The 24,838-nt window shown below is 48.7% G+C and overlaps 1 protein-coding gene across 1 annotated transcript in view; it reads right to left on the bottom strand.

Annotated features, from left to right (window-relative positions):
- The window catches only part of sdk2b (sidekick cell adhesion molecule 2b), a 52,548-nt gene that overhangs the window by 15,119 nt on the left and 12,591 nt on the right, over positions 1-24,838 (bottom strand). The window contains exon 3 of the mRNA XM_062475360.1: positions 24,535-24,816. Coding sequence (XP_062331344.1) covers positions 24,535-24,816 — 282 coding nt within the window. The remainder of the gene's footprint in view (positions 1-24,534; positions 24,817-24,838) is intronic.

Here is a 24,838-nt window from a genome sequence, read left to right as displayed (position 1 = left end):
GTACGAGCGCGGACACACACTTTGTACTGCACGCGATCTGGACAGCGATATGTCGCCTTAAAGGCAGGTGTCTGGGGGAAACGGCTCCGTTAAACACGGCAGAGTATCTGGTGTCGGTGAAAGTGATTGGATTTGTGTGTCTGTGTGTTTTGTGTGTGTGTGTGTGCACAAAAGGTACACTTCCACGCTTGTTAAATGTCAGGGCGCGGTTGGAAGACATAAATATTTCAGTGTCTTGCGGAAACATAATCACACTGATTAAATGCTTGACATGTAGCCAGACTGAATGTACCCAAGTCAGCTGAGATAATGGGGGTGGTTGGGGGGCTGGGGGGGGGGGGGGGGGGGATAGATGGAGAGGTGTAACATGAGGTGGGCGGAGGAGAGTTGAGTTACGTGAACATGGGCGAGTGCAGCAAAGTGACAAGAAAGTGGACAATGGAACACTGGGGTAGTTTTGGGGGCATGGAATTTGTTTTCCAAATGCTAAGAATTGTCTTGGTGGAAACATTTGTCCGGTGACATTTTGATTTCTAGAATTTCATAACAGAGACGCCCCTAGATGCGGCTTGGCCCACAAGAAGCTCCTCATTAACAGCCGTCTTCCTGATCTCGTTCACTCTCTTCTTCCTCCCCTTCGTAATATCTTATTCCAGATCGATTAAAAGATAGATAACTATTTTATTAATTTAAATTACATTTAGCAGACGCTCTTATCCAAAGCGACTTACAGTAAGTATAGGGACATTCTTCCAAGGCAAGTAGGGTGAAGTGCCTTGCCCAAGGACACAACATAATTTGACACGGCCTGGTATCGAACCGGCAACTTTCTGATTGATAGCCCAGTTCCCTAACCGCTCAGCCACCTGACCCCAAATAATAAGCTTGGATTGTTTATTTGAGGTCAAACAAGCCTTTGTCCCACCTCACTGTGTCCGTTTATGCGGTTGGTTTCATGTTGAACTTTGCAACCCCTTCCGACACACATGCACACGCACACAAGTATGTAGGGTCTGAGTTATATTTGTCGGCCTCTGGGGAGCGTCGCTTGCTGCCAAGTGCCCCGCTCATCCTCGCCTAGTTGAAGGTAGAGTGAGAAGAGCGGGGAGAGAAGTGCCGTGCCAGTGCGTTATGATTGAACTGAATCAACAAACGCAACATTAGCATGAAAGAGCTTTTCATGCTAAAGACAGAACAGATTACACCTCTCATACAAGGAGAGAAACATCTGCCTTTCACGCCACACGGTAGGAACGGGCAAATTCGAGTTCATGCACAGTGAGTGGAAACGCATCAAGCGCTCACGCTCGCCAGTTCGCCGGCAGCATCCTTCTCGCACTAAAACCCCATATCACACTTTGGGGGCTCACATCCCAGCGTCGGACGCAGATGATAGCGAACATGAAATGCTTGGGAAAGTTTAGGCGCAGAGAGAGAGGTTGGGGAGATTATGTAAACCCAAATTGATGATTTGCGGTAGAGTGGCTGAGTTTGCGAGAAGAAGCCGACTGATTCACAGTATATATTCCAAACGCTGTGTCCGTAAAATAAGACTTTTCTCCTGCTGGCTACACACAGCTTCCTTACAAGCTACAGTACACACTGTATACTGTCGTATTATGATCAAGTTTCTACTTCCGTTTTCGGAATCCTCTATCATTGGATCAACTAAAGTGCAACGTGGGAGCCTTACGTAGCTGAGATAACAAACAAAACAATGCGTTTCTGCAACGGGGACCATTCCGCAAGTCCCAACAAGGCAATGCAGTTCGCAACTTTGCAAATATAAATGCACGGTCCGCAAGATAAGTCTCCTCCCCGTCCCTGAAGACTATACGCACGGAGCTTGAAGAAAAGCCTCTATATATAATAACATTCTTATACATAATACATGTCCTTTGTTTGAGGAGCTGTGGACGTACTGAAGGAATTCCTGAACATGTGTGAGTATTGAAGACCACCAGAAACACTGCTTATGTGTTGCTCTGCTCCACTGAAACAGGGATGAGCAAGAGAGAGAGACGCAGAGAGAGATATTTCATCAAAGGCTATTTTCATTCTCATCGGTGTAGAATAATCACATGTTGGGCAATTTCAGTCCACTGGCTTGCAGATTACTGTCACTACCAAGATTCTGCTAGAGTAATACTAGGATTATACAACCAAAGTTGCATCATACTATCTTATGGTCTACTATCCTATACTTATATGTTATACTACTAAGTTACTAATATTACTACTACTGCAAGTAAACTACTGCAAGTAATCTACAGTCTACTGTGTACTACCTTATACAGTCCAACCAATGTTCCTGTACTGTACATGCATATAAACTATATGTACCAAAGTACGTACATATAACCGGGAGCCATGTACTGCACTGCACTTCAACTCTAAAAACCCACAAACGGAATCCAAGAATTAGGCTGAATAAGTAGAACTGCAAATCATACATATTTTATTTAAACTCCATATTAGCAGTGGAAAACACACCAGCCCTCCACTGTGAGCTCAGGCTGGATCTGTCAGCGCTACGGTACAAGCCGACAGGAGGAGAGCTCCACATCATGACAAGGGCAACAAGGCTCCACCAGGGGGTCTGGAGGCTATGAGGGGCATTGGCAGTGAAGTTGTGCTCTCAGCTTGACCCAGGGCCACATTAACGGACCGAGTGGGCGTTTGCATCGATATCTACCTGCTGGTCTGCGACGCACGGGGCTGGCGAACGCAGCAGCCTCAGCGTGTCACACGTCACCGCAGCAACAAAGACACTCAGAGAGGGAATACAATGTCGGGTTAAACACACACAGTGGGCTTACCCGGTCGTGCAAGAGCCTCTCTCTACTTCTCTCTCTCGCCCTCGCTTTCCTCTCCACTCTCTCTCTCTCTCTCTCTCTCTCTCTCTCTCTCTCTCTCTCTCTCTCTCTCTCTCTCCTCTCTCTCTCCACCCCCTCTCTTTTCTCTCTCTTGTTTCGTTCTTTCTCTCTCCTTTGGCTCTCTCAATGCCAAAGAACACCGGCACAAAGACAGGCAGAGACGAGGCAGGCAGGAAGCGAGGGAGACAAAGGGCGAGAGAGCAGGAACAACAAAGGAAGGTGAAGGCAGCCCACACCTCTTCTCCATCCAGCCATCCATCCTCCTATCTCCTCCGACCCCGCACAGACTAGAGCGAGCGATAGGAACGAAAGAGGGAAAACAGGCAGACAGGAAGAGAAAGGAGCCCTGAGAGACCTTGGAGAGATGGCGGGACCTTGTCAGACCCAGTGAAGCATTCTTGGCAACAGTGAGTTGTGGACATCTTTGAAGAGCTCGCCCTTTTTACCTTTTCCTACCTTCTGCTAACCCGGCCGAGGTTTTGGCGCCATTGACGCCGCGATTGACGCAAGCCGGAGCAACGCTCCGATAAAAATCGGTTCAAACTGCAAAGAGGGAGAGTGAATTCATGAGGGTGCGGAAGGGTGTGGGCCTCATGCGCACAGACGCTAGTCTGTCAGCGAGCTGTGTATTAGCCATGTATTAGCCGTGTATTAGCCATGTATTAGCCGTGTATTAGCCATGTATTAGCCGTGTATTAGCCATGTATTAGCCGTGTATTAGCCATTCTGTTTGTGGAGCCGTCCCTCTCGACACAATAATCACCCCCCAAGGCACAACACTGCATCTCCACATATTGATCATATCATTCCCTATCTTTTACAAACGAGTCAGATGATTACGTCACGCATCAAGGAGGAGAGAGAAGAGATGTAGACAACCGCAAAAGATGAGGAAGAATATGGACTGGCTTGGGCCCGTTTGAGGTTCAGGGAGTCAACTGGCTCCTCGGAGTCGTACTAAGAAGGCCCACTCAATGTAAATGCCAAAAGGCCAGTTCAGGTGCATTACCATCATTTATTAAGGAATGAACATTTGCTCAGCGGACGTGACATTATGCCGGGGGGGCTTCTGTCAGTCCCACCCCCCAACCACTCCTCGCTTCGGTGAGACTCAACAGAGAGCGAGAGAGGGTGATGGAGGGGTGGTGGCAGGGGGGTTGTGTGAAAACGACAGGCTGGTAGGGAACTGTGACACAGGGCCCCCGGAGGACTTTTCATACTTAGATGCCGTGTTCAACAAGCTCTCTGCCTCTTTCTATCTGTGTACCTCTCTCTCTCTCTCTCTCTCTCTCTCTCTCTCTCTCTCTCTCTCTCTCTCTCTCTCTCTCTCTCTCTCTCTCTCTCTCTCTCTCTCTCTCTCTCTCTCTCTCTCTCTCTCTCTCCCTCCCTCCCTCCCTCCCTCTCCCTCCCTCCCTCCCTCCCTCCCTCCCTCTGGGTTGTGTTCTGGAGACCGAGGTCAAAGAGGAAGACAGAACATCAGAACTGCATCTGTGGCTCCAAGGGAGCGACGAAACTGACAAGAACAGATCCGCTGTTACTACACGAGGGTAGAGTAGGGTACACACACACACACACATCCAAACACATACACACATCATCCGTACACGCTCAGATGCACTGCATGAACCACCAGCGCACTCTAGCATGCGCAAACGTGCACACACACACACACACACGCGACACACACGCACACACGCGACACACATGCACACGCGACACACACACACGTGAACAAACCCACTCGCACACAAACATCTCTCTTAATGTGTTCGCGACACGTGACCCGTTCTCCCAGGCTTGGTGAAAGGGGGTAATTGAAGCCTGGTGAAAGATAATGTGATTTGGAATAGATCATAAATAATGAAGTCCCTGGACCTATCTGGGCGTACGGGAGGAAATATGATCTGGTGCTTTAACTGAAGGCAGAGCAGGTGATGAAGTGAGTCTGCCTGCTGGTAATATGCCTGTCAGGCAGCGGGCTTGAGATCAAATCTCTCCGTCTAAAAAAAGACATACAGGTCCCCCATACATGTATACGAGGCTTTGGAACATACAGCGCTATTGATGAGTTGCTATGGCCACACACACAGACACACACGCACGCATCACACATGCACATAAAACCAAACCAACACCGACCGTGACCCTTTGACCTTTAAGTCAGACGGCAGACGGAGAGTTGGATGTCCATCAGCGAGTTGTCAGAGCAGTCTGGGGCCGGGAGTCCTCACCTCCCCCATCTCTCCCACGCCAATCCTTAACACCAGGCCATGCATCAAACTAGCACTGCAGTCAGAGTGTGTGTGGGTGGGTGGGTGGGGGGGGGGGGGTGTAGGTATGGGTCTGTGTGTGTGTGTGCGTGTAGGTGTGCGTGTGTGTAGGTATGTGTGTGTGTGCGTGTGTGTGTGTGTCTCCTTCACCTCAGCCAGACGAGATGGCAGGATAAGAGCGGCTGCAGGGGAGTGTGCCAGGGTGAACGATGACTGACTGCAGGGCAGGACTCTGTAATGGGGTTAGGTCCAGGGGATAAGACCTAGGACGCCACCCTAATCCCCTCCCACCCTCCCTTCCCCCTCCCACCCACCCTCCCTCCCCCCCCCCCCCCCCCCCCACAGCTCCAACCCCTCCCGACTGCTGGAGGGGCGCCTGGGTCGAGCGGTGTTGATGCCTGCCTATGCAACAACTGATCCTGTCCGTCTACATGATCCTGACATCTCTCCTCACCTCAACCCCCCTCCCCTCCACCCCCTCTCCCCATATCCAGGATCTAAGGGTGTTCCCCTCCCTCCCTCCCTCCAATTCCTCCCTGACTTTTTCATTTACATTTATGCATTTAGCAGACACTTGTATCCAAAGCGACTTCCAAGAGAGAGCTTTACAAAAGAGCATAGGTCACTGATCATAACAACAAGATAGCCCCAAACATTGCGAGCAGCCAAAACATGAAGCATACATTGTGGAAAGCCAAATAAGTGCCAAAGGGAAGAACCATAAGAGCATGCAGTTAAACAAGTTACAATTGAAAACATGAAACTCCCCACAAGAGTGCAAGAGTGTACCTGTAGAAAAAACAATCAACAGTAAAATATTTCACAGCGAGTACAAGAATTTGAAACCGTTACAACTAACCAACAAGAGCAACAAGTCTCTCAATACGAGTCATTGTGATCTTGGAGGAAACTAACATCAGGTCCAGCCAAGCACTCCTAAGTGCCGTTGTACTCCCGGAACAAGTGCGTATTGAGCCTTTTCTTGAAGGTGGGGAGACAGTCAGTGTCCCTGATGGAGGTGGGGAGTTGATTCCACCATTTTTCGACCTCTTAAAGCTCATTCTTCCCTGTGGCCCTGTCAGTGGGCCTAGTTCATTCCTGCATTGTTCTCTGCCCACAGCTAAAGTGCCTGGCAACCCAAAGAGGGTTTAGGGAAGGTCTGGCAACCCTGAGAGCTGCGTCTCTCCTCAGGCGTATGGACAGGACTCAGGGCCGGTCGAGAAGAAGGGGTCATTTTCATATTTTCTAGCAGGCCTAGAGAGGGAAGCTGGCCACGCAGCCAAACCACTAAAGACCTCTTTCGAGTGGGCTGAGGAATCCAGGATCAGAAACCAATTACGAGAATCCATCGCATGCACAAAGGAAATCCTAAAAATAAACAAGGAGTAGACAGATTTAGTAGCCTGTAGAGGGACAGACAGGCCGAGAGCCAGCGAGCCGTTCAGCGTCCATTTTGGGAAGCAGGGACAGGGACATTAAGGAGATGTCTGTGTGAGGGACACCAGCCAGACTAGGACCGCGCCCTATCAGGCCCTGCCGAACTCTAGTCACCCCCCGAGACCTGGCGCCCTGCCACGTCGACCACCCCAAAAACCAAACCGTTTGTTCTGACTTGATAGATTCGACCCCGCCCCTTCTCCACCACCCCCCCCCCCCCCCCCCCCACCCCCAAAGCATAGACCGGCTCAGCTTGCTACCATATGCAGCTTGGTCTTTTGCATCCAGGAGGATGAAAATGTCCAGTCATCTGGCAATGACAACCACTGTTTGTGTATGTTCTCATCCACAACAATACACACACCCACACACACACAGGATGCAGTCTTCCACCTCAGCCCAGGCCTCGGAACTTCGGTTCACTTTACACCAACCATACACAGTCACACCCGCAGAACCTCGGCCCAATCCAACAAAGCTCAGCTCTGAAGGTCCTACAACCAACCCTACATTGTGTCGGGCGAGGCAGAATGAAGAGGGAGATGAAAAAAAGAGAGCGGCGGAGATGAAAAAAGCGCGAGAGAGAGAGAGAGAGAGAGGAAGACGGAGAGATGAAGCGAGAGCCGGCAACAGCAGGGAGGACCGAAGGGATCCGAATTTGAGGTGATTAGTGGTGTTTCTTTTCCCCCCCTCGTTTGTTTCCCCCCCGTGCGTGTTCCGGCGGCCCATCGGGGACCTCTTGGTGATGAGGGCGAGGAGTGTGGGAGCGAGGACGCTCTCCCCTTCTCTCCTTCCCTCGTTAACCCGCGGACCGCTCGCCTCGCTACCGGAGAGGGGGGTAATTAAAGTACAATCACAGGGTGGTCCTCCGGGGATGGAGAGAGAATGGATGTGTGATAGGAGACGGGCGGTGGAGAAAGCTCAGGACTCCCGTGCTCTCCAGACACAAGCGGTGAAGCGCGTGTCGGTGAGCAGGCACGCACGCACACACCCTCCCGCTCCCTGTGGTGATAGCTCGTGCTCCCCTCCCCCAGCGTGGACCCCCCCCCCCCCCCCACTCCCCCTCTGTGAAACGCACAGCGCTAATCTTGCGGTACGGGTACAATATGAATTCCTCTGTTTCACCAGATAGGTGTCTCGCACACTGCGTGACTTTGACCCTATTTTGGAATCAGGTTGGGACGTTATTCATATTTCTTCCACCAATGCACCGTACGTATTTATGGCTTCGCTAATCGTGTGGGGACACCCACGATTTAGTAGACTTGATTTATTGTTTTAATTTGACTCTGCAGTACCTTGAAGATTTAATATGAACGGGCTTAGATGATGTTTAGTGTGTACTGAATGGATACCTCTCTCTCTTTCATTCCTTCCCCATCTCTCTCTCTCTCTCTCTCTCTCAGGTTTATCTCTCATTTCACCTCTCCCGCTCTCTCCTTCCCTGTCTCTCCCTCTCCCCCATCAGTCTCTCCACTCCTTTTCTCTCTCAGGTTTCTATGCTCTACAGTAGAAAGTATATCTCTCTCTCTCACTCTCTCTCTACATCTTCCCATGTTTTTTTTTTCAATCTCTCATTGTCTTACTAGCACGGCCTATCTTATATATTCAGCATTGGACATATGATTAGAGTAGAATATGCTCTCTACCCCTCATGCTCCAACTCTCTCTCTCTCTCTCTCTCTCTCTCTCTCTCTCTCTCTCTCTCCCCCTTCATTCTCACTGTCTCTCACTCACTCTCTCTCTCTCCTCAGTAAACAGTGTACCTGCTGCGATTCTACACAGGGATTGGGAGCAGTTGCAGGACTGGTAAACAACCACACATTCATATTCATGTGGTATTAATTTGACGAGTTGTGCCACTATTTTGAACGACAGTGTGTGTGTGCGCGCGCGTGCATACGGAGGTCCATCGTATCTTATCGTTAATACATAATTAAGGTATTTATTTAAAGAAAAACTAACTCGAGAAGCTCTCAGGGTACGGACGGTTTCAGGTTCATTAAAGGCTTGTTCAATAGTAGCCGTTCCATTGTGTTGTTTGATAGAGTAAAGAGCACTCTCCCAAGTTCTCGTCAACGACCCGAGCAACATATCTTCCTGCCATTACAGATGGGTTTGACCCCACACAGAGCTTTCAGCAACACTAGGGAGTCAGGTGGCTGAGAGGTTAGGGTTAGAAGGTTTCCAGTTCGAATCCCGGCCATGCAAAATGACGTTGTGTCCTTGGGCAAGGCACTTCACCCTACTTGCCTCTGGGAATGTCCCTGTACTTTCTTAAGTCGCTCTGGATAAGAAAGTCTGCTAAAAATGTAAACTAGAAATAACTAATGTTAGGGAAATCAGTTTGTTTTGTTACGCGTTTCTGGATTTTTTAAATATATTTTTATATCGGCCTATATCAGAATATCGGATGTTTTAATCACCAAATATTTGTATCGTATCGGCCTTAAAAATCCTTTATCGGTCGAGGTGTATTCCACACACACACACACACACACATGCAAACACACCCTCTAAGTTCACATCCGGGTTGACTTTCCAGAGCATTCGCACACACCTTGCCCGGCCTACTTATCATGACAGCTGAGCAGTGTTGCACTGCTCGGAATAGTACCAGCGTATTGATATGCTATTTATAATTTGCCTTTGCATAAATTACATTAGTCAAAAAGGGGAAGGAGACGAAGGGAACATGAAGGAGTGGAGGAGCCAACCTAGTTTGGGCTGAGTGTATGTGTGTGTGTGTGTGTACTGTGGGCATGGTGTGTGTGCTGTGGGTATGGTGTGTGTGTGTGTGTACTGTGGGCATGGTGTGTGTGTGTGTACTGTGGGCATGGTGTGTGTGTGTGTGTGTGCTGTGGGTATGGTGTGTGTGTGTGTGCTGTATGCATGTGCGTTTGTCTCGGCTCCACGTCAAAGCCCAGGACAAAATTAATGAATGAATGTGTGTGTGTGTGTGTGTCAACCAGACATGGAGCCTAGTGAGACGCCCTCTCCCCCCACACTCTCCCCCAACACTCACACCCCACCACATGTAGCGCAGCGAACACCGCACTCTGATTAGGCTGCTGGGGCCTGCTTCCTGCAAACACTCCGCCACCGCACACCCATGCCACCTAATCCCAGTGTTTAGCCGCAGGCCCCTCTGATTGGCTCAACGAGGGGAGACACGTATCGGTGTTCGAGGCCGCTGAGGTGTTCACGGGGGTTAAGTGAGAGATGGAGTGTTTTCCCCCTCTCTTCCTTCCGCTTCGCCCCTCTGCCCGTTCCCTCCGCAGCGGGAGAGAAGTACCGCCACTGACGGTCAAGCTTTGCCAGATGCAATAAGCCAATCACGGCTGAGAAATGGTAACCTTTCATTCCTCTCAGTGCCTTGGTATTACTGGGCCCCGCCAGGGCCTCTTTAAGACGGCAGATTTAATCAAGGCAATGGCAGGAAGACGAAAACTTTCCTCCTAATCAGACTTGAGAGCGGGGCTATTATTCTCACTCGGTTTTTCCTCCCTCTCTCTTCTTGAGCTCTGTGAACGATATCAACCATATTTTTTCCCCTTCCTCCCCGATGTCAGAGTGACATAGACTGCAAGCGAGACAGAGAGAGGAGAGAGAGGGGAAAAAGCGAGGGCGCGGGATAGAGAGAGGGAGAGAGAGAGAGGGAGAGAGGGAGGGAGGGGGGGAGAGACAGAAACGGAGAGAGAAGGAAATATATATCGAGAGAGACAGGCTTGGTGAGAAGCCACCTTGGGGTCACCAATCATGTGGAGGACTTGTCCATAACTCTGTCACTTCCTGACACGGACCCCTTCAAACGCTCAGACGAATGGCAGCCGTAAATCTCGACCTGAGGCCGCCCAATCAATGAGCTGCCTGGCTGACTGACGCGCCATCTTTCAGAGCGTGAGTGGATGCTACCTGTTGGAGCCAGAGTCTCCTTCTGCTTGCCCCGGCGTCCATCTGGTTCAATCCTACCAAGATACCATCCTGTCCTCTCTCTCCAGGCCTAGCCTGTCCACCTTTTTTCAGCCGCTCATACAGTCCCGTGATCTTTAACGATTCCGTTTATGGCAGACGACTCTGAAGAGCTGCTTCTAATCGGCTTCGAACGGCCGAGGTGGGACTTGAGGGGAACTTACGTGCTTGTGGATATTTTCGGTTCGGCAGCAGGTCTTTGACACGTTCTGTTCTCTGCTTTTGGAAAGGTCACGAAATAAAGCCAAGCCATTAGACGCCAGGGAGTGGCTCACAGTTTATCAGAGAGAGAGAGAGAGAGAGAGAGAGAGAGAGAGAGAGAGAGAGAGAGAGAGAGAGAGAGAGAGCCGTTATCGAGCACTTCAACGGGGGGAGAGCGGGGAGAGACGGCGCTCGGTGTGCGCTGCTTGTTATCTTCCTCCCCCGTCATCTTCAGATGAGGAAGAAAAGTATGGAATATCAATTAAGGAAACACAAAAGAAGGGAATGCCACCGCTGGGTTGCTAATCACTTGGAAATGCCAGCGTCAGGGTCGGCTCAATGACCCGTGTGAAAAGGGCCAAACCATGCGTGTGGGCTCATTCCAAATGAGCTCCTTTCATTTGGGTTGAGCGGTCAAAGGACTCCCCGGTAATTACTTCCACTTTCAAGGGGTTACTTAAACAGTCCGTACTTTGTTTCAGCTCAACCTATTAACGTCGCTTAATTATTGATAGTCTCCCGCGCGTTTGGCCCCAGTCTTTCGTTATCAATTAGTCTTTTTTTATTTTTTATGAAGAGAGCGACGGAGTCAGGTGAGGTGCCAGGGAGACAACCTGACACATATCCAACGCCGCCTGGAAAAAGTTACTTTCAATTCAAAGTCCCCCCCCCGCCCCCTCCCCCCCTTCCCCCCCGAACAGTAGCGGGTGATTGGTTCACAGCTACGACAGCAGCTGCGGTGGCACATTGAGTCGCTGGTGACTTCCCCCCGGTGTCTTTAGAGGCTCGTCACAGTCACAACACGCCTGTTTGGCCCGTTATTAAAGTCGCATTGCTACTTGTTCCGTTCTGTAATGGGGAACTGGTTAGAGGACTTTGACACTCTCATAATTAGGCCCTGAATGTTGACTTTAATCGCATTCTGGAGACGTTTGAGGGATTCAACATTCAAAATGTCAGCCCGGCTGTTTGTTCTGAAGGTGTCGGATAAACAGAGTATGGGAGGATTATCCCTGGTGCTTATGAAATGGGAACCACCAAACAAATATTCATTAGCAATACACTGATCCTCCACAAGGATTTGACTCATTATTGGCAACATGCTAACAGATGCCCTGCGAGTCTAAGGGAGATGGTAATGAAGAACGCCAATGAATACACGCCGGAGGCAGTCCCAACCTCATGTTCCTCCTGTGTGTGTGTGTGTGTGTCTGTGCCCCTCCATGTTTCATCAGGTGGCTGCGACAGACGCGAGCTCGTTTGCCATTTCTTAATTATTGATAACGCAGCCCCCAGAGATAGCCGCGTAAGACAGCGAGGAAATGACTCGGTGCCACTGCATGATAACAGCGCCGTGCACATCGTCCCCCACGGGCTAGTAAACTGTTGCATCGGTCGCATAATGCTTTGATTTCCTCATTCCTTATCATCAGCATCAAATCGCCATTGGCTTTATCAACGCCAACCCTGTCACTGTAACTGTCGCCCTCATCACCCTCCACATCCCCTCGACCACAATTATTTTCATTCTTACGGTTGGGCCTCGCTTCCTTTTCCTATTAACAGCAAACACCCATTCAGTCGATGCAGCAGTGGGTTAGTACCCTCACACTGGCCGAGGGTTAGTATCCCTCTGCCCTCGGTGGAACAGATGATGGGTAGATCTCTACTCTCTAGCAGCGAACAAGCGCTGATCCCACCACACGGTGTCATGGACATGACCTTCACAGCCAATCGGCACAAGGTGTAGAAATCCGGAGCCTCGTTAAGCCGCGGGGCTTTAGGACCGTGAGGACGCCGGGCACGTGTTTCCTAATGACAGCACCGGTTAGGGAGGAGGGGGAGGGAGCCGGGTCTTTGGAGATGCTATTCTTCCAGCCTGGCGACCTCTCATGGTGCTCAAGGTCAGAGATTGTCTCTGGCAATGCTGAGGCAGATGGTTCTTCATCTTCTGAGACTCCCGCTCGAGGCTTCGCCGGGTCACTGTTTTTTCTTTCAGAAGCTTCTGGAAAGTCTGAAGGTCCGCTGCTAAGCTAGCTGCACTAGCCTGTATTGGAGCGAGCAGTAGCTTAGGGAGCCATTGGAGGTTGATGGAGGTTACACTGCCATCGTCAGGAAACAGGGGGTTTAGCTGCAGCTGTTTTGGAGTGTCTGTCCTGCATGACGATCCGGATGAAGGGTCTCTCAGACCTTGGAGCAGGATGACGGAGCACGCTGGCCTCCTTGAGAAGCCCCAAAGAAGATTCCGTCGTCTGACGTGCGGCGAACGTCGCGGCTCCCGCTCAGACGACGACCCTTTGACAGGCTGCCGATTCAACAGAAATCCGAGCACTTCTCAGCCGTGTCTCCCAGACCAGAGACACAGAGAGAGAGAATCTAGAGTGATGACGCTGAGGTAAACATAGACCAGAGACACAGAGAGAGAGAATCTAGAGTGATGACGCTGAGGTAAACATAGACCAGAGACACAGAGAGAGAGAGTCTAGAATGATGACGCTGAGGTAAACATAGACCGGAGACACAGAGAGAGAGAGTCTAGAGTGATGACGCTGAGGTAAACACAGACCGGAGACACAGAGAGAGAGTCTAGAGTGATGACGTTGAGGTAAATACAGACCAGAGACACAGAGAGCGAGTCTAGAGTGATGACGCTGAGGTAAACACAGACCGGAGACACAGAGAGAGAGTCTAGAGTGATGACGCTGTGGTAAACACAGACCGGAGACACAGAGAGAAAGACTAGAGTGATGACGCTGAGGTAAACATAGACCAGAGACACAGAGAGAGCGAGTCTAGAGTGATGACGCTGAGGTAAACATAGACCAGAGACACAGAGAGAGCGAGTCTAGAGTGATGACGCTGAGGTAAACACAGACCGGAGACACAGAGAGAGAGTCTAGAGTGATGACGTTGAGGTAAATACAGACCAGAGACACAGAGAGAGAGTCTAGAGTGATGACGCTGAGGTAAACACAGACCGGAGACACAGAGAGAAAGTGTAGACTAGAGTGATGACGCTGAGGTAAACACAGACCAGAGACACAGAGAGAGAGTCTAGAGTGATGACGATGAGGTAAACACAGAGTATCAACATGTTGCATCACCAAAGAGTCGGCGGTGCCCTCCCTCGTGGCCTTTTAACCTCTCCCCCTCTTCCTCTCAAGACAGGGGGAGAGCAAGTTGAAGAGGGAATCGTTTCAATCTTATGAAGCTTCTTAAAACCCTTTTGTTCTGTAATTATTGTGTGTCAGCAAGGCAGCTCGGGCTATTTTCTTGTCAGCTTACAATGCCACTGTACAATTACTCTCCAATAGAATGAGAAAATGTATTTCATGCATTATTCCCTTTGTTTTACACTGTTTTACAAAGGCAAACTAATCAAATATGTTTGTACTGTGAAGTGCAAACAATTATGTTAAACCATTTCATTTTTCTTTCGTATTTATTTTCATTTTATTTCCACCAATGGCAACACAACTGGAATTCTCCAATCAATTTGTTTTACGCCGCTTTAATCTTTTATTTAATTGGTGCAGAACACTGTCAACAGGAAGACAAACAGGCGGGAGGCCCCTCTTCAAGATGTCTAACCATCCAAAACAATAAAACACAATCAAACAAGAATGAAGAAATAAAAAAAATTATAAATAAATACATCTACAAAGCACTTTGGGAAATTTCATCTAACCCTGGCAATAAAGGCTGAATATCAATTTGCTTCAAATTGCTGCATTTGTAAGGGCCCCAACTAGAGGGCAGTGAGAGAACTGCACGTCACTGAAACGTAAATGAGGATGCAACAGTGTGTCGATGAGGCCAGGGGGCTGGAGAGAGGCAGGGGGGCCGCAACACAGCAGTGGTGGTCTTCATCTTGGTCTGCTGGTGTGTAAGGACTTTTGTAAATGCTGTACTACATTCAGTTGTCCACTCACAGGCAACCATTGCTGCTCACGAAAACCATTTAAAAATACCAGTACCCTTAGGGAGGGAGCTTCAACAGAGGGCCTCATGTTTTACAATGTGATTTAGTTTCTGAGAGAAAAAAAAATAAAAAATAAATATATATATATATATATAGAGAGAGAGAGACAGAGAGAGAGAGAGAGAGAGAGAGAGAGAGAGAGAGAGAGAGAGAGAGAGAGAGAGAGAGAGAGAGAGAGAGAGAGAGAGAGAGAGAGAGAGAGAGAGAGAGAGAGAGAGAGAGAGAGAGAGAGAGAGAAAAAATAGATTATTCGACAGAGAGAGAAAGAGAGATAGAGAGAGGGGTGTTTGTGCATGTTTGTTGTCTTCCTCCATAAATACATTTAGCTGTATGTCACCAGCTTGTTTAATTACTTACCCACTTTGAGTGCTTGGCTAATTACTTTCTTTAAGCAATTACGCAAAGTGTTTCAGCCTAACAAAGTCCACATCTACGACTTAGTTTCCTGTGTGGGTGTGAACAAGTAGAGTAGAAGTGTCTTACCTTCCGTTTTACAACCATTAGGTGGAGCAGGACGAGAGAGAAAGAGAGAGAGAGAGGGGCGGGGAGGAGGGAGAGAGAAACAAAAAAATCACGTTAGAATATTAACCAAAACAGATAGAGCCGTCGGCGTTTCTGACACAACAGGCAGGAACGCAGCGTGGTGGGGGGTCTGGGATGGTGTGGGGGGGTGGGGGGGGTTTGGAGGGGGGGGGGGTATCCTTTTCATTACACAAACGTTAAACCCTGTCAGTGAGATTCATGTACATGTTCTACTCCCCTGCCGGGATGTTATGACAGCACATGTTAAAGGGAAGTTCCACGTTGGCTAGGTGGCAGAGGATAGGAGGGGGTGGGGGGGGGGTGGGGAGGAGGAGGAGGGGGCGGAGGGGGAGAAGAGGGGGGAGCGCTCGAGCAGAATAAACAGCTAATTGAAGATGAGACAGAGGAGAGGGGAAGGTAGAGAGGGGAGGAGAGTGGGTCTAGAGATGATGAGCCGAGGGAGCGCGGGAAGGGAAAACAGGAGCACAGAAGAAAAAAAAAAAACAGGTTTCTTTCATCTTCTCTTTTTCTTTTTTTTTTTTTTTTTGGGGGGGGGGGTGAAGAGGGAGGGGGAGGGGGGGGGTGGTCTGTGGAAGAACCTTGAGCAGCCCTCTCTCCTTCCCCCGGCCTCCCCTCGCCTATCAACAAGCATCAGCTGACGCACTCACGCTCCCCGGGCCTCTGAACAGACTACAGGACTACATCAACAACAGTGAAAGGAGAAAGATCGAAAAAGAAAGACATACAAAGGAACAAGAGGAGGAGGGGGGAGGGGCGCAAGGATCGTGAGGGGAAGTCAGAAATGAACGAATGAATGATCGCCGAGGACCGGGGTCCTTTCGGATTCCTCTCACCCTGGAGGGGACGGCGGTGGCTTCTCTAGCCCGGCCAGACCCCCCATCTGCCTGCTCTGTGACACTCTCCGCTTCTCTCCCCATCGGGGCCCCACTCCGACCCAACGCAGCCACAATGGGGTTATCCACAACAGCCGCTTTGAACTCCTACACGGCCGGTGCGCAACTGCGTGGATCGAGATGTTCATACGCTATGTGTGTCGGTGCCTTGTCGCTCTGTCTGTGTCCCTCGCTCTGCCGTTCTCTCACCTGCCTCCCTCTCATTCTGCACAGTGACCCAAACCTTCCGAGTCGAAAGACGCCCCTCCTCCCACCAACTCCTCCCACCACTGTGACAGATACAGAATGAATGCAGCGTCACTTTAATATTCACTGTCACCCAGAGTGATCACCTGGCATGAAGGCCGTCCATGCAGATAATAAGGAAACAATTCCTGTTGAAAAGGAAAAAAAATGGCTTCTATTCCCCCGTCTGCAGTCCTCTCACATCCCTCTCCCCCACTCCCCCACTCCCCCACTCCCCACCGGTTGCCAGGTTCAGCAGTCATCGCCAGCTCCCGTCCCCAAGTCCCCCGCCTGCCGTTGTCATGCCTGCAGCGAGGGCCAGCTCAATAAACCACGCCGCTGTTTAGCCGAACCCCCCCCCCCCACACACACACACACCCCACCCCCCCACCCCCATTAAAACCGGAGCCAGGAAAAAGAAAGGATATGTCTCCCGCGGTGACAATCTCTTTTTATTGATCCCATCATCTCTGTTTTCATTAAAGCGGCTTGTGTATACTGTATTCAGCTCTGCGGACGCCCTCGCACAAATAGACGTGTCTTTCTCGACACAAAAGGAGGCCTCGTTTGATCCGAGAGACGCCGCCGCGGTGCTCGTCCACAGAGCCGGGAAAAAAGAAGAGACGCCTCGCGCTCCAGACTCTCTTCCTGGACCTGCTGCCACCTGCCTGGCTGTGGACGCCACGGCCAATCGATTGCCTGGATCAAAAACAGGGCTTTTTCAGTGATTGGCTGACACGGTGGCGTCCCGATGTTCGTAGGGTTTTGCCGAGTGGAGGACAACACGCACACACTCTCCTTTACACACACACACACACACTTTGTCACACAAACACACAGATTCCCCGCAGGGTTAGCCTATAGCTCAACCGTGTTCTGAAAAGCCCTCTTATATTTCCCATGTTCCCCTGGGCTCTTTTCGCTGTTGGTTTTTCGATGTGTAATAAAACAAATTGCCTGCATGGTTTTATATATATGCTCACAAAGGAGGCAGAACATGTCTGCTAAGCTACAATCAAACAGAGCATGTGTAGGCAGATAACTGCTACCAAACACTCTGTTGTCCGGGTGCCACCATGCTGTGAATGCAAGGCAAGAGCTGCTTGCTTCCTGAAATCGAATGATTTCTAAAAGGCTTATTACTTGTGTGTATGTGTGTGTTTGTGTGTGTGTGTGAGAGAGATAACTGTGCATGCATGTGTGTGTACAGCATGTGTGGACGTGCGGGTTGGAGTGTGTGTCAGGGGAAGTCAGATGGCTGAGTGGTTAGGGAGTCGGGCTATTAATCAGAAGCTTGTTGGTTCGATTCCGGCCGCGCAAATTGACGTTGTGTCCTTGGGCAAGGCACTTCACCCTACTTGCCTCGGGGGAATGTCCCTGTACTTACTGTAAGTCGCTCTGGATAAGAGCGTCTGCTAAATGTAAATGTGTGTGCGTGGGTGGGAAGGTGTGTGGGTAAGGGTGTGTGAGAGAAATAGAAAGAGAGAAAGCTAGAGAGAGACGAGAGCCTATGATCACAAGATGACTGTGTGAATCACAGTGAAGGATTCCTCTTCCTTAAGTGCTTCCTTAGTCATCGACTGTAACTGTGCCTTTTTTTTGCTGTGCAAAACGCTGTCTAGCGCTGGGTAAACATACATAAACAAACGAGTAAGGCTGGGAGTGTCTGTGTGCTGAGTGTCTGTGTCAAGCTACGCCACGACCACAAATCCCCCATCAAACTGGTTAAAAGCCTTCCACCATCACCATCACCAGTCCCTCAATTACCCTTTCACTCAGTGGCCAATGAAGCCTTCTATAAAGATAAAGAGATGGGAGAGAGAAACAATGGCAAGTAATTGGGTGAGATCAGAAACAGGGTTATTGCATTTCCAGTAAACAGACTTGGTTAAGAGGTGTCTTCCTCTATCACCTGCGGCAACCACTCGTTGATCATTGGGGACAGCCAAAGGAGAGGTTAGCACACTAGAGGACGTACGACCCTCAGACTGGAGGGTGGGTGGGAGGAGGAGGGGGGGGGGGGGCGGTGGATGAAAGTTAAGATGTGAAGAAAAGGGTGTTTGTCTGTGCTTGAGTGTGTGTTTGTTTGTGTGTGCGTGTGTCTGTGTGTACAGTATGAGGGACTGATCGACACACAAGAGGGATTACAGCAACATGAAAGGCAGGGAGGCCAGAGACAAGGAGAGAGAGAGAGACAAAGGCAGAGAAAGAAATAGAGAGAGGGAGAGAGAGAGAGATAAAGAGAGAGAAAGTTCTCTCTTCAACCCCCTCCAGCCGGCCAGCTGAGGTACAGCTCCACACAGCCCAGGGGCCCCGGGGCCCCTACCAGCCTGCTCTCATCAACACCACTGTTTACTGAGAATCTGGAGAGAGAGCTGGGGAGCCCAGGAATAAGGAGAGGGAGGGGATTACAGGAGAATAATGGCTGTTTCATTCTAAGGAGGCTCAGGGTGGCGTTGATACACTGCAAAACACTTCAGCTGTACTGTGTTGGTGTGTGTGTGTGTGTTTCGGTAAGCCTTTAATTGTGTGTCTGTGTGTGGGTTCCTGTCCATCTATGCATTTGTGCGCGTGTGTGAATTTGTGGGTAACCCTTTGTGTTTGCGCGTGTATTTGCATATATATATATATATATATATATATATATATATATATGTGTGTGTCTGTGTTACCGCTCCACTGCTACCCGGTTTTCAAAGCCTCCCCCCCCCGCACCGGACCGCGAACCGAGCCCCGATAAAGAGAAGCTCTGAATCATGCTGTGAATGCAAGGCAAGAGCTGCTTGCTTCCTGGAATCGAATGATTTCTAAAAGGCTTATTACTTGTGTGTATGTGTGTGTTTGTGTGTGTGTGTGTGAGAGATAACTGTGCATGCATGTGTGTGTACAGCATGTGTGGACGTGCGGGTTGGAGTGTGTGTCAGGGGAAGTCAGATGGCTGAGTGGTTAGGGAGTCGGGCTATTAATCAGAAGCTTGTTGGTTCGATTCCGGCCGTGCCAATTGACGTTGTGTCCTTGGGCAAGGCACTTCACCCTACTTGCCTCGGGGGAATGTCCCTGTACTTACTGTAACCCTTTGGGTTTGCGCGTGTATTTGCATATATATATATATATATATATATGTGTGTGTCTGTGTTACCACTCCACTGCGACCCGGTTTTCAAAGCCTCCCCCCCCCCCCCCCCGCACCGGACCGCGAACCGAGCCCCGATAAAGAGAAGCTCCCTCCAGAACACACCGGAGACGGAGGGGTGAGGAGATGTGAGGACAGCATGAGGGAACGTCATCAGGGCCGGGTTTATTAAAACCCCCCGAGACGAGAGCAGAGGAACAGCCGGGCGTATCGGAGACCAGGGAGACCTGTAGGAGGGACGCTGGGAGAAAATCACAGAAGATCCTTCTCCCTCCAACCCCCCCCCCGCGCGCGCTCGTCCGTATCGATTTCGAACGAGGACTCTCTCCCCGTCTGGTGCGCCACGGAGGACGTGGCGCCCCATCATTCCTACAGGTGTCTGACTCAAGCCGACCGTGAGGCAATACAGCTCTCTTCCCTGGCAATCACACAGGAGCCTTACATAAGCTCCACCCTCCCCTCTCCCATACCCCCCCCCCCCCCCGGATCCTCGCCGAGGTCCCCCCAGGCCGGGGAGGGGAGCTCCCACTGTGAGGACTCTCCAAATGAACACTGCCTCCGCACTTGTTTCCAGTGTATTCCTCGTGTTTTAATGTTCACAGACAAAATGGATATCATGACCACGGTCGTGCCCTGCAGCTGCATTGAGGAGCCGGATGTTTCTGTGTGTTGAGTCCAGTGAATGCCATTCCATTCCATTCCATTCTATTCTATTCACTCCCAGGGTCGGGGGGGGGAAGGGGGAGGGGGGGAGGACGGTTTGAAGGGGAATGAAACTGGGATCACTGTGAGGGCGGAGGAGTAAGTAAGTAAGTGAGTAAGTAACGTTTATTTGTATAGCACACAATAATACAATACAGCAGATAATAATCACAAAGTGCTTCACAACAAAATGCAATATACCACTATAAACTAGAGAGTGTACAATTTCTGGGGAAATTGTAGGGTGTGCTTGCTTGCGTCGGTTGCACAGGGGTCCGTTTTTGAATGACATTTTTACAACTGATATTTCTGTATATTTTATATAAAAATGCATACTTATTATTTATAAAGATGACATAGATTTAAAAGCATTTTTTTTTTGCTGCTCATTTACAACTGAAAATACGAGTGAAGTGTAGAATGAAATAGATGTCTTCTCATTTCCCCTGCAAGAGGCAGCCTCATCGTTGAAACAAAACGAATAAATTGGGCAGACCGGTGTAAAAATTGACCTAATCTCTATGACTTAAACGTCATTTTAAGTTTTTCCCTTTTCATGATATTTTCAGGCATTTAGCCTACTCATTGCATTCATTCATTAATAAAGAACCCCCTTTGAAGATTATTCTACGACGTTACCCGGCAGTAGAAGATGGAATCGCGATTCAAACAGTACCATCTGCTAACTGAAAATATGCCCCCCAAAACGTAAATAAGCTTGACATTTATTTAGTGGAAAATCGCTCATTCATAAAAAGCTCACTGGTAGCGATCATTGTCAGTAACAACGCAAAATGCGATATAGCCCTGTGTGGAGAAGCTGCCCGGTAAATTGTACTACTACGGTACAGTACTAGACTACTGCTGTGTTCGTCTTGGTAGCGATTGCGTTGGTTGAATTGGATTTAACGTTCAGTTGTACGGTTTAAGCTGAAATTAATTATTTTCATGAACAGATTGACAACGTTTAGGCTGTGGCAATGAAGTTCAGGTTAGTAGTTAGATAGACTTTTGATTTAAGTAAGGGTGCCGAACATGTTCTGTCGCCGTTTGACTTCCTACAGGTGTGTAAGCTAGATGTTTTTGTAGTGTGTCTCACGTAAGCTACAGCGTTGCAGTGAGCTACACTGGTTTGAAACCACAGGTAATGGTTTTTTCACCAACAAATCGTTTACTAATGTCAGAATAAACCCTACAACAAAAATGTATATGTGAGGAATGTTTATTTTAACGATTGAAAACAGATAACGCTACATCATAGACCACTGTAGTATGTGTTGCCCGGGCAACACAGGCTAATGTCATGATCCTAATACTTCAGTGAAATAGTAGACTACTGTTTCCGAAAGTAGATGTACTTCCTTAATAATATCAGCTTATATTGTACATTACACATCACAATTGTGTGTCATATCACAAAGTAAAATTAGTAAATAGTTATCACCTGGCCTCTTTGCTTGTGGCGTTTCTGCAGCTGCCTTGCAGTAAAGCTATAGTTAGCCTAGCTATCTCCCAGAAGTTAACGAGCTGCTAAACTAATATTCTGCTAGAGGTAGTCACGCGAGTTTTCGTGACGTTAGTGACGTAAGTAGCGTCATTGACTGTGGTTAGCAAGTTAGCCACCGTTAGCTTCACTTTTCGACACAAAAACGTCATTTCTACTTAAACCGTGCAACGGAAGGTAAATCCCAATACAAGCAACTCAATCGCTACCAAGACGAAACTTTTGACACCTACGTTGTCTATGTAGGCCAAATATTGACTGAGTTTTAGGGGGGAAAAAAGAAATAAAAATAATAATAATAATATATATGTGAGAGAACAAAGGTTGTGCTCTCGCCGAAGGCTTGAGCACACCCAACTAGAGAGGGTACAATTTCTGGGGAAATTGTAGGGTGTGCTTGCTTGCGTCGGTTGCACAGGGGTCCGTTTTTGAATGACATTTTTACAACTGATATTTCTGTATATTTTATATAAAAATGCATACTTATTATTTATAAAGATTACATAGATTTAAAAGCTTTTTTTTTTTGCTGCTCATTTACAACTGAAAATACGAGTGAAGTGTAGAATGAAATAGATGTCTTCTCATTTCCCCTGCAAGAGGCAGCCTCATCGTTGAATCAAAACGAATACATTTGGCAGAGCGGTGTAAAAATTGACCTAATCTCTATGATTTAAACGTCCTTTTAAGTTTTTCCCTTCTCGTGATATTTTAAGGAATTTAGTCTACTCATATTGCATTCATTCATGAATAAAGAACCCCCTTTGAAGATTATTCTACGACGTTACCGGCAGTAGAAGATGGAATCGCGATTCAAACAGTACCATCTGCTAACTGAAAATATGCCCCCAAAAACGTAAATAAGCTTGACATTTATTTAGTGGAAAATCGCTTTCATAAAAAGCTCAGTGGTAGCGATCATTGTCAGTAACAACGCCAAGTGCGATATAGCCCTGTGTGGAGAAGCTGCCCCGGTACTACGGTACAGTACTAGACTACTCCTGTGTTCGTTCGTCTTGGTAGCGATTGCGTTGGTTGAATTGGATTTAACGTTCCGTTGTACGGTTTAGGCTGAAATTAATTATTTTCATGAACAGATTGACAAAGTTTAGGCTGTGGCAATGAGGTTAAGGTTAGTAGTTAGATAGACTTTTGGTTTAAGTAAGGGGAGTGCCGAACATGTTCTGTCGCCGTTTGACTTCCTACTGTACAGCTGTGTAGATGTTTTTGTAGTGTCTCGGGTAGGCTACAGCGTTGCAGTGAGCAACACTGGTTTGAAACCACAGGTAATTATAATTTCACCCACAAATCGTTTACTTGTAATGTAATGTCATAATAAATCCTACAACGAAAATGTATTTGTGAGGAATGTTTATTTTAACGATTGAAAACAGATGCATCATAGACCACTGTAGTATGTGTTGCCCGGGCAACACAGGCTAATGTCATGATGCTAATACTTCAGTGACATAGTAGACTACTGTTTCCGAAAGTAGATGTACTTCCTTAATAATATCAGCTTATATTGTACATTACACATCACAATTGTGTGTCATATCACAAAGTAAAATTAGTAAATAGTTATCACCTGGCCTCTTTGCTTGTGGGGTTTCTGCAGCTGCCTTGCAGTAAAGCTATAGTTAGCCTAGCTATCTCCCAGAAGTTAACGAGCTGCTAAACTAATATTCTGCTAGAGGTAGTCACGCGAGTTTTCGTGACGTTAGTGACGTAAGTAGCGTCATTGACTGTGGTTAGCAAGTTAGCCACCGTTAGCTTCACTTTTCGACACAAAAACGTCATTTCTACTTAAACCGTGCAACGGAACGTAAATCCCAATAAAAGCAACTCAATCGCTACCAAGACGAAACTTTTGACACCTACGTTGTCTATGTAGGCCAAATATTGACTGAGTTTTAGGGGGGCAAAAAGAAATAAAAATAATAATAATAATATATATGTGAGAGAACAAAGGTTGTGCTCTCGCCGAAGGCTTGAGCACACCCAATAATATATATGTGAGAGAACAAAGGTTGTGCTCTCGCCGAAGGCTTGAGCACACCCAATAAAGAATACAGGGACATTGTTCATAGAAAAAAACATGACAGACAACCATAAAAATCCTCAACTAACCAAAAGCCTGCTTGAAAAGGGGCGGGGGGGACGGTTTGAAGGGGAATGAAACTGGGATCACTGTGAGGGCGGAGAAATGGGCCAGCTGAAATGGGAGCGCGCAGACGGATGGGGGGGGGTTGTGTGTGTGTGTGTGTGTGAGGGGGGGCTTGCTTGGTTCAGACGGCGGTCAGAAAGCTCTTGAAAGGACACAGCCAGGCCGCTGCGGAAAGAGAGAGGAAAAGGAGACAGAGGAACGGATGAAGGCTGAGGTTGAGGCTGCGAGTTTTAGCCCATTGTCATCCGGAAGTGCTCTATAACCATTCAGACTAGCGCCAAGGTAAGCCTTCTTTCAGAGGACAGAATTCCAGAAAGAATGGACGGACGTCTTCCTCGTTCTGTCTCTCCTCTCTTCCTCGCTCCTCAGCTGCCTGCTGCCTGACTGAACTCCGAAACAAAACAATTTGACGATATGATTCTTCGAAAGTGATGTTCCAGAAAAAAACTGATTGATATTCATACGCTCACTGGCTGGCGGGTGCGCTAGGTAAATGTGCTTTTGTTCCAAACAGAAAGCCTGTATCTATCCTCATTAAAGAGACAGAGAGGGCCACAAACAAACACCCACACAGCTGAACGAGGGCCCCTAAAACGGCACCCGACAACCCCTGACATCCTCCCCAATACCTCCCTCTATATCCGCCTCCAATAACCTCGCCGGATACGTTCCCCAAAAACCTCTCAGAAAACCGCCCCCATAACCGCCCTTGGAAACCAGCCCGATAACCTCCCCGATAGCCTCCCCGATAACCTCCCCGATAGCCTCCCCGATAGCCTCCCCGATAACCTCCCCGATAGCCTCCCCGATAGCCTCCCCGATAGCCTCCCCGATAGCCTCCCCGATAGCCTCCCCGATAACCGCTCCGATAGCCTCCCCCGGCTGGCATGAGAGGACTGCTGCAGGAACGTCTGAGGGAGAACAGAGATACCG

The sequence above is a fragment of the Osmerus eperlanus genome, chromosome 12 (assembly GCF_963692335.1).
Source record: "Osmerus eperlanus chromosome 12, fOsmEpe2.1, whole genome shotgun sequence".
Taxonomy (NCBI): Eukaryota; Metazoa; Chordata; class Actinopteri; order Osmeriformes; family Osmeridae; genus Osmerus; species Osmerus eperlanus.
This window is presented reverse-complemented; position numbering and strand designations above follow the sequence as displayed.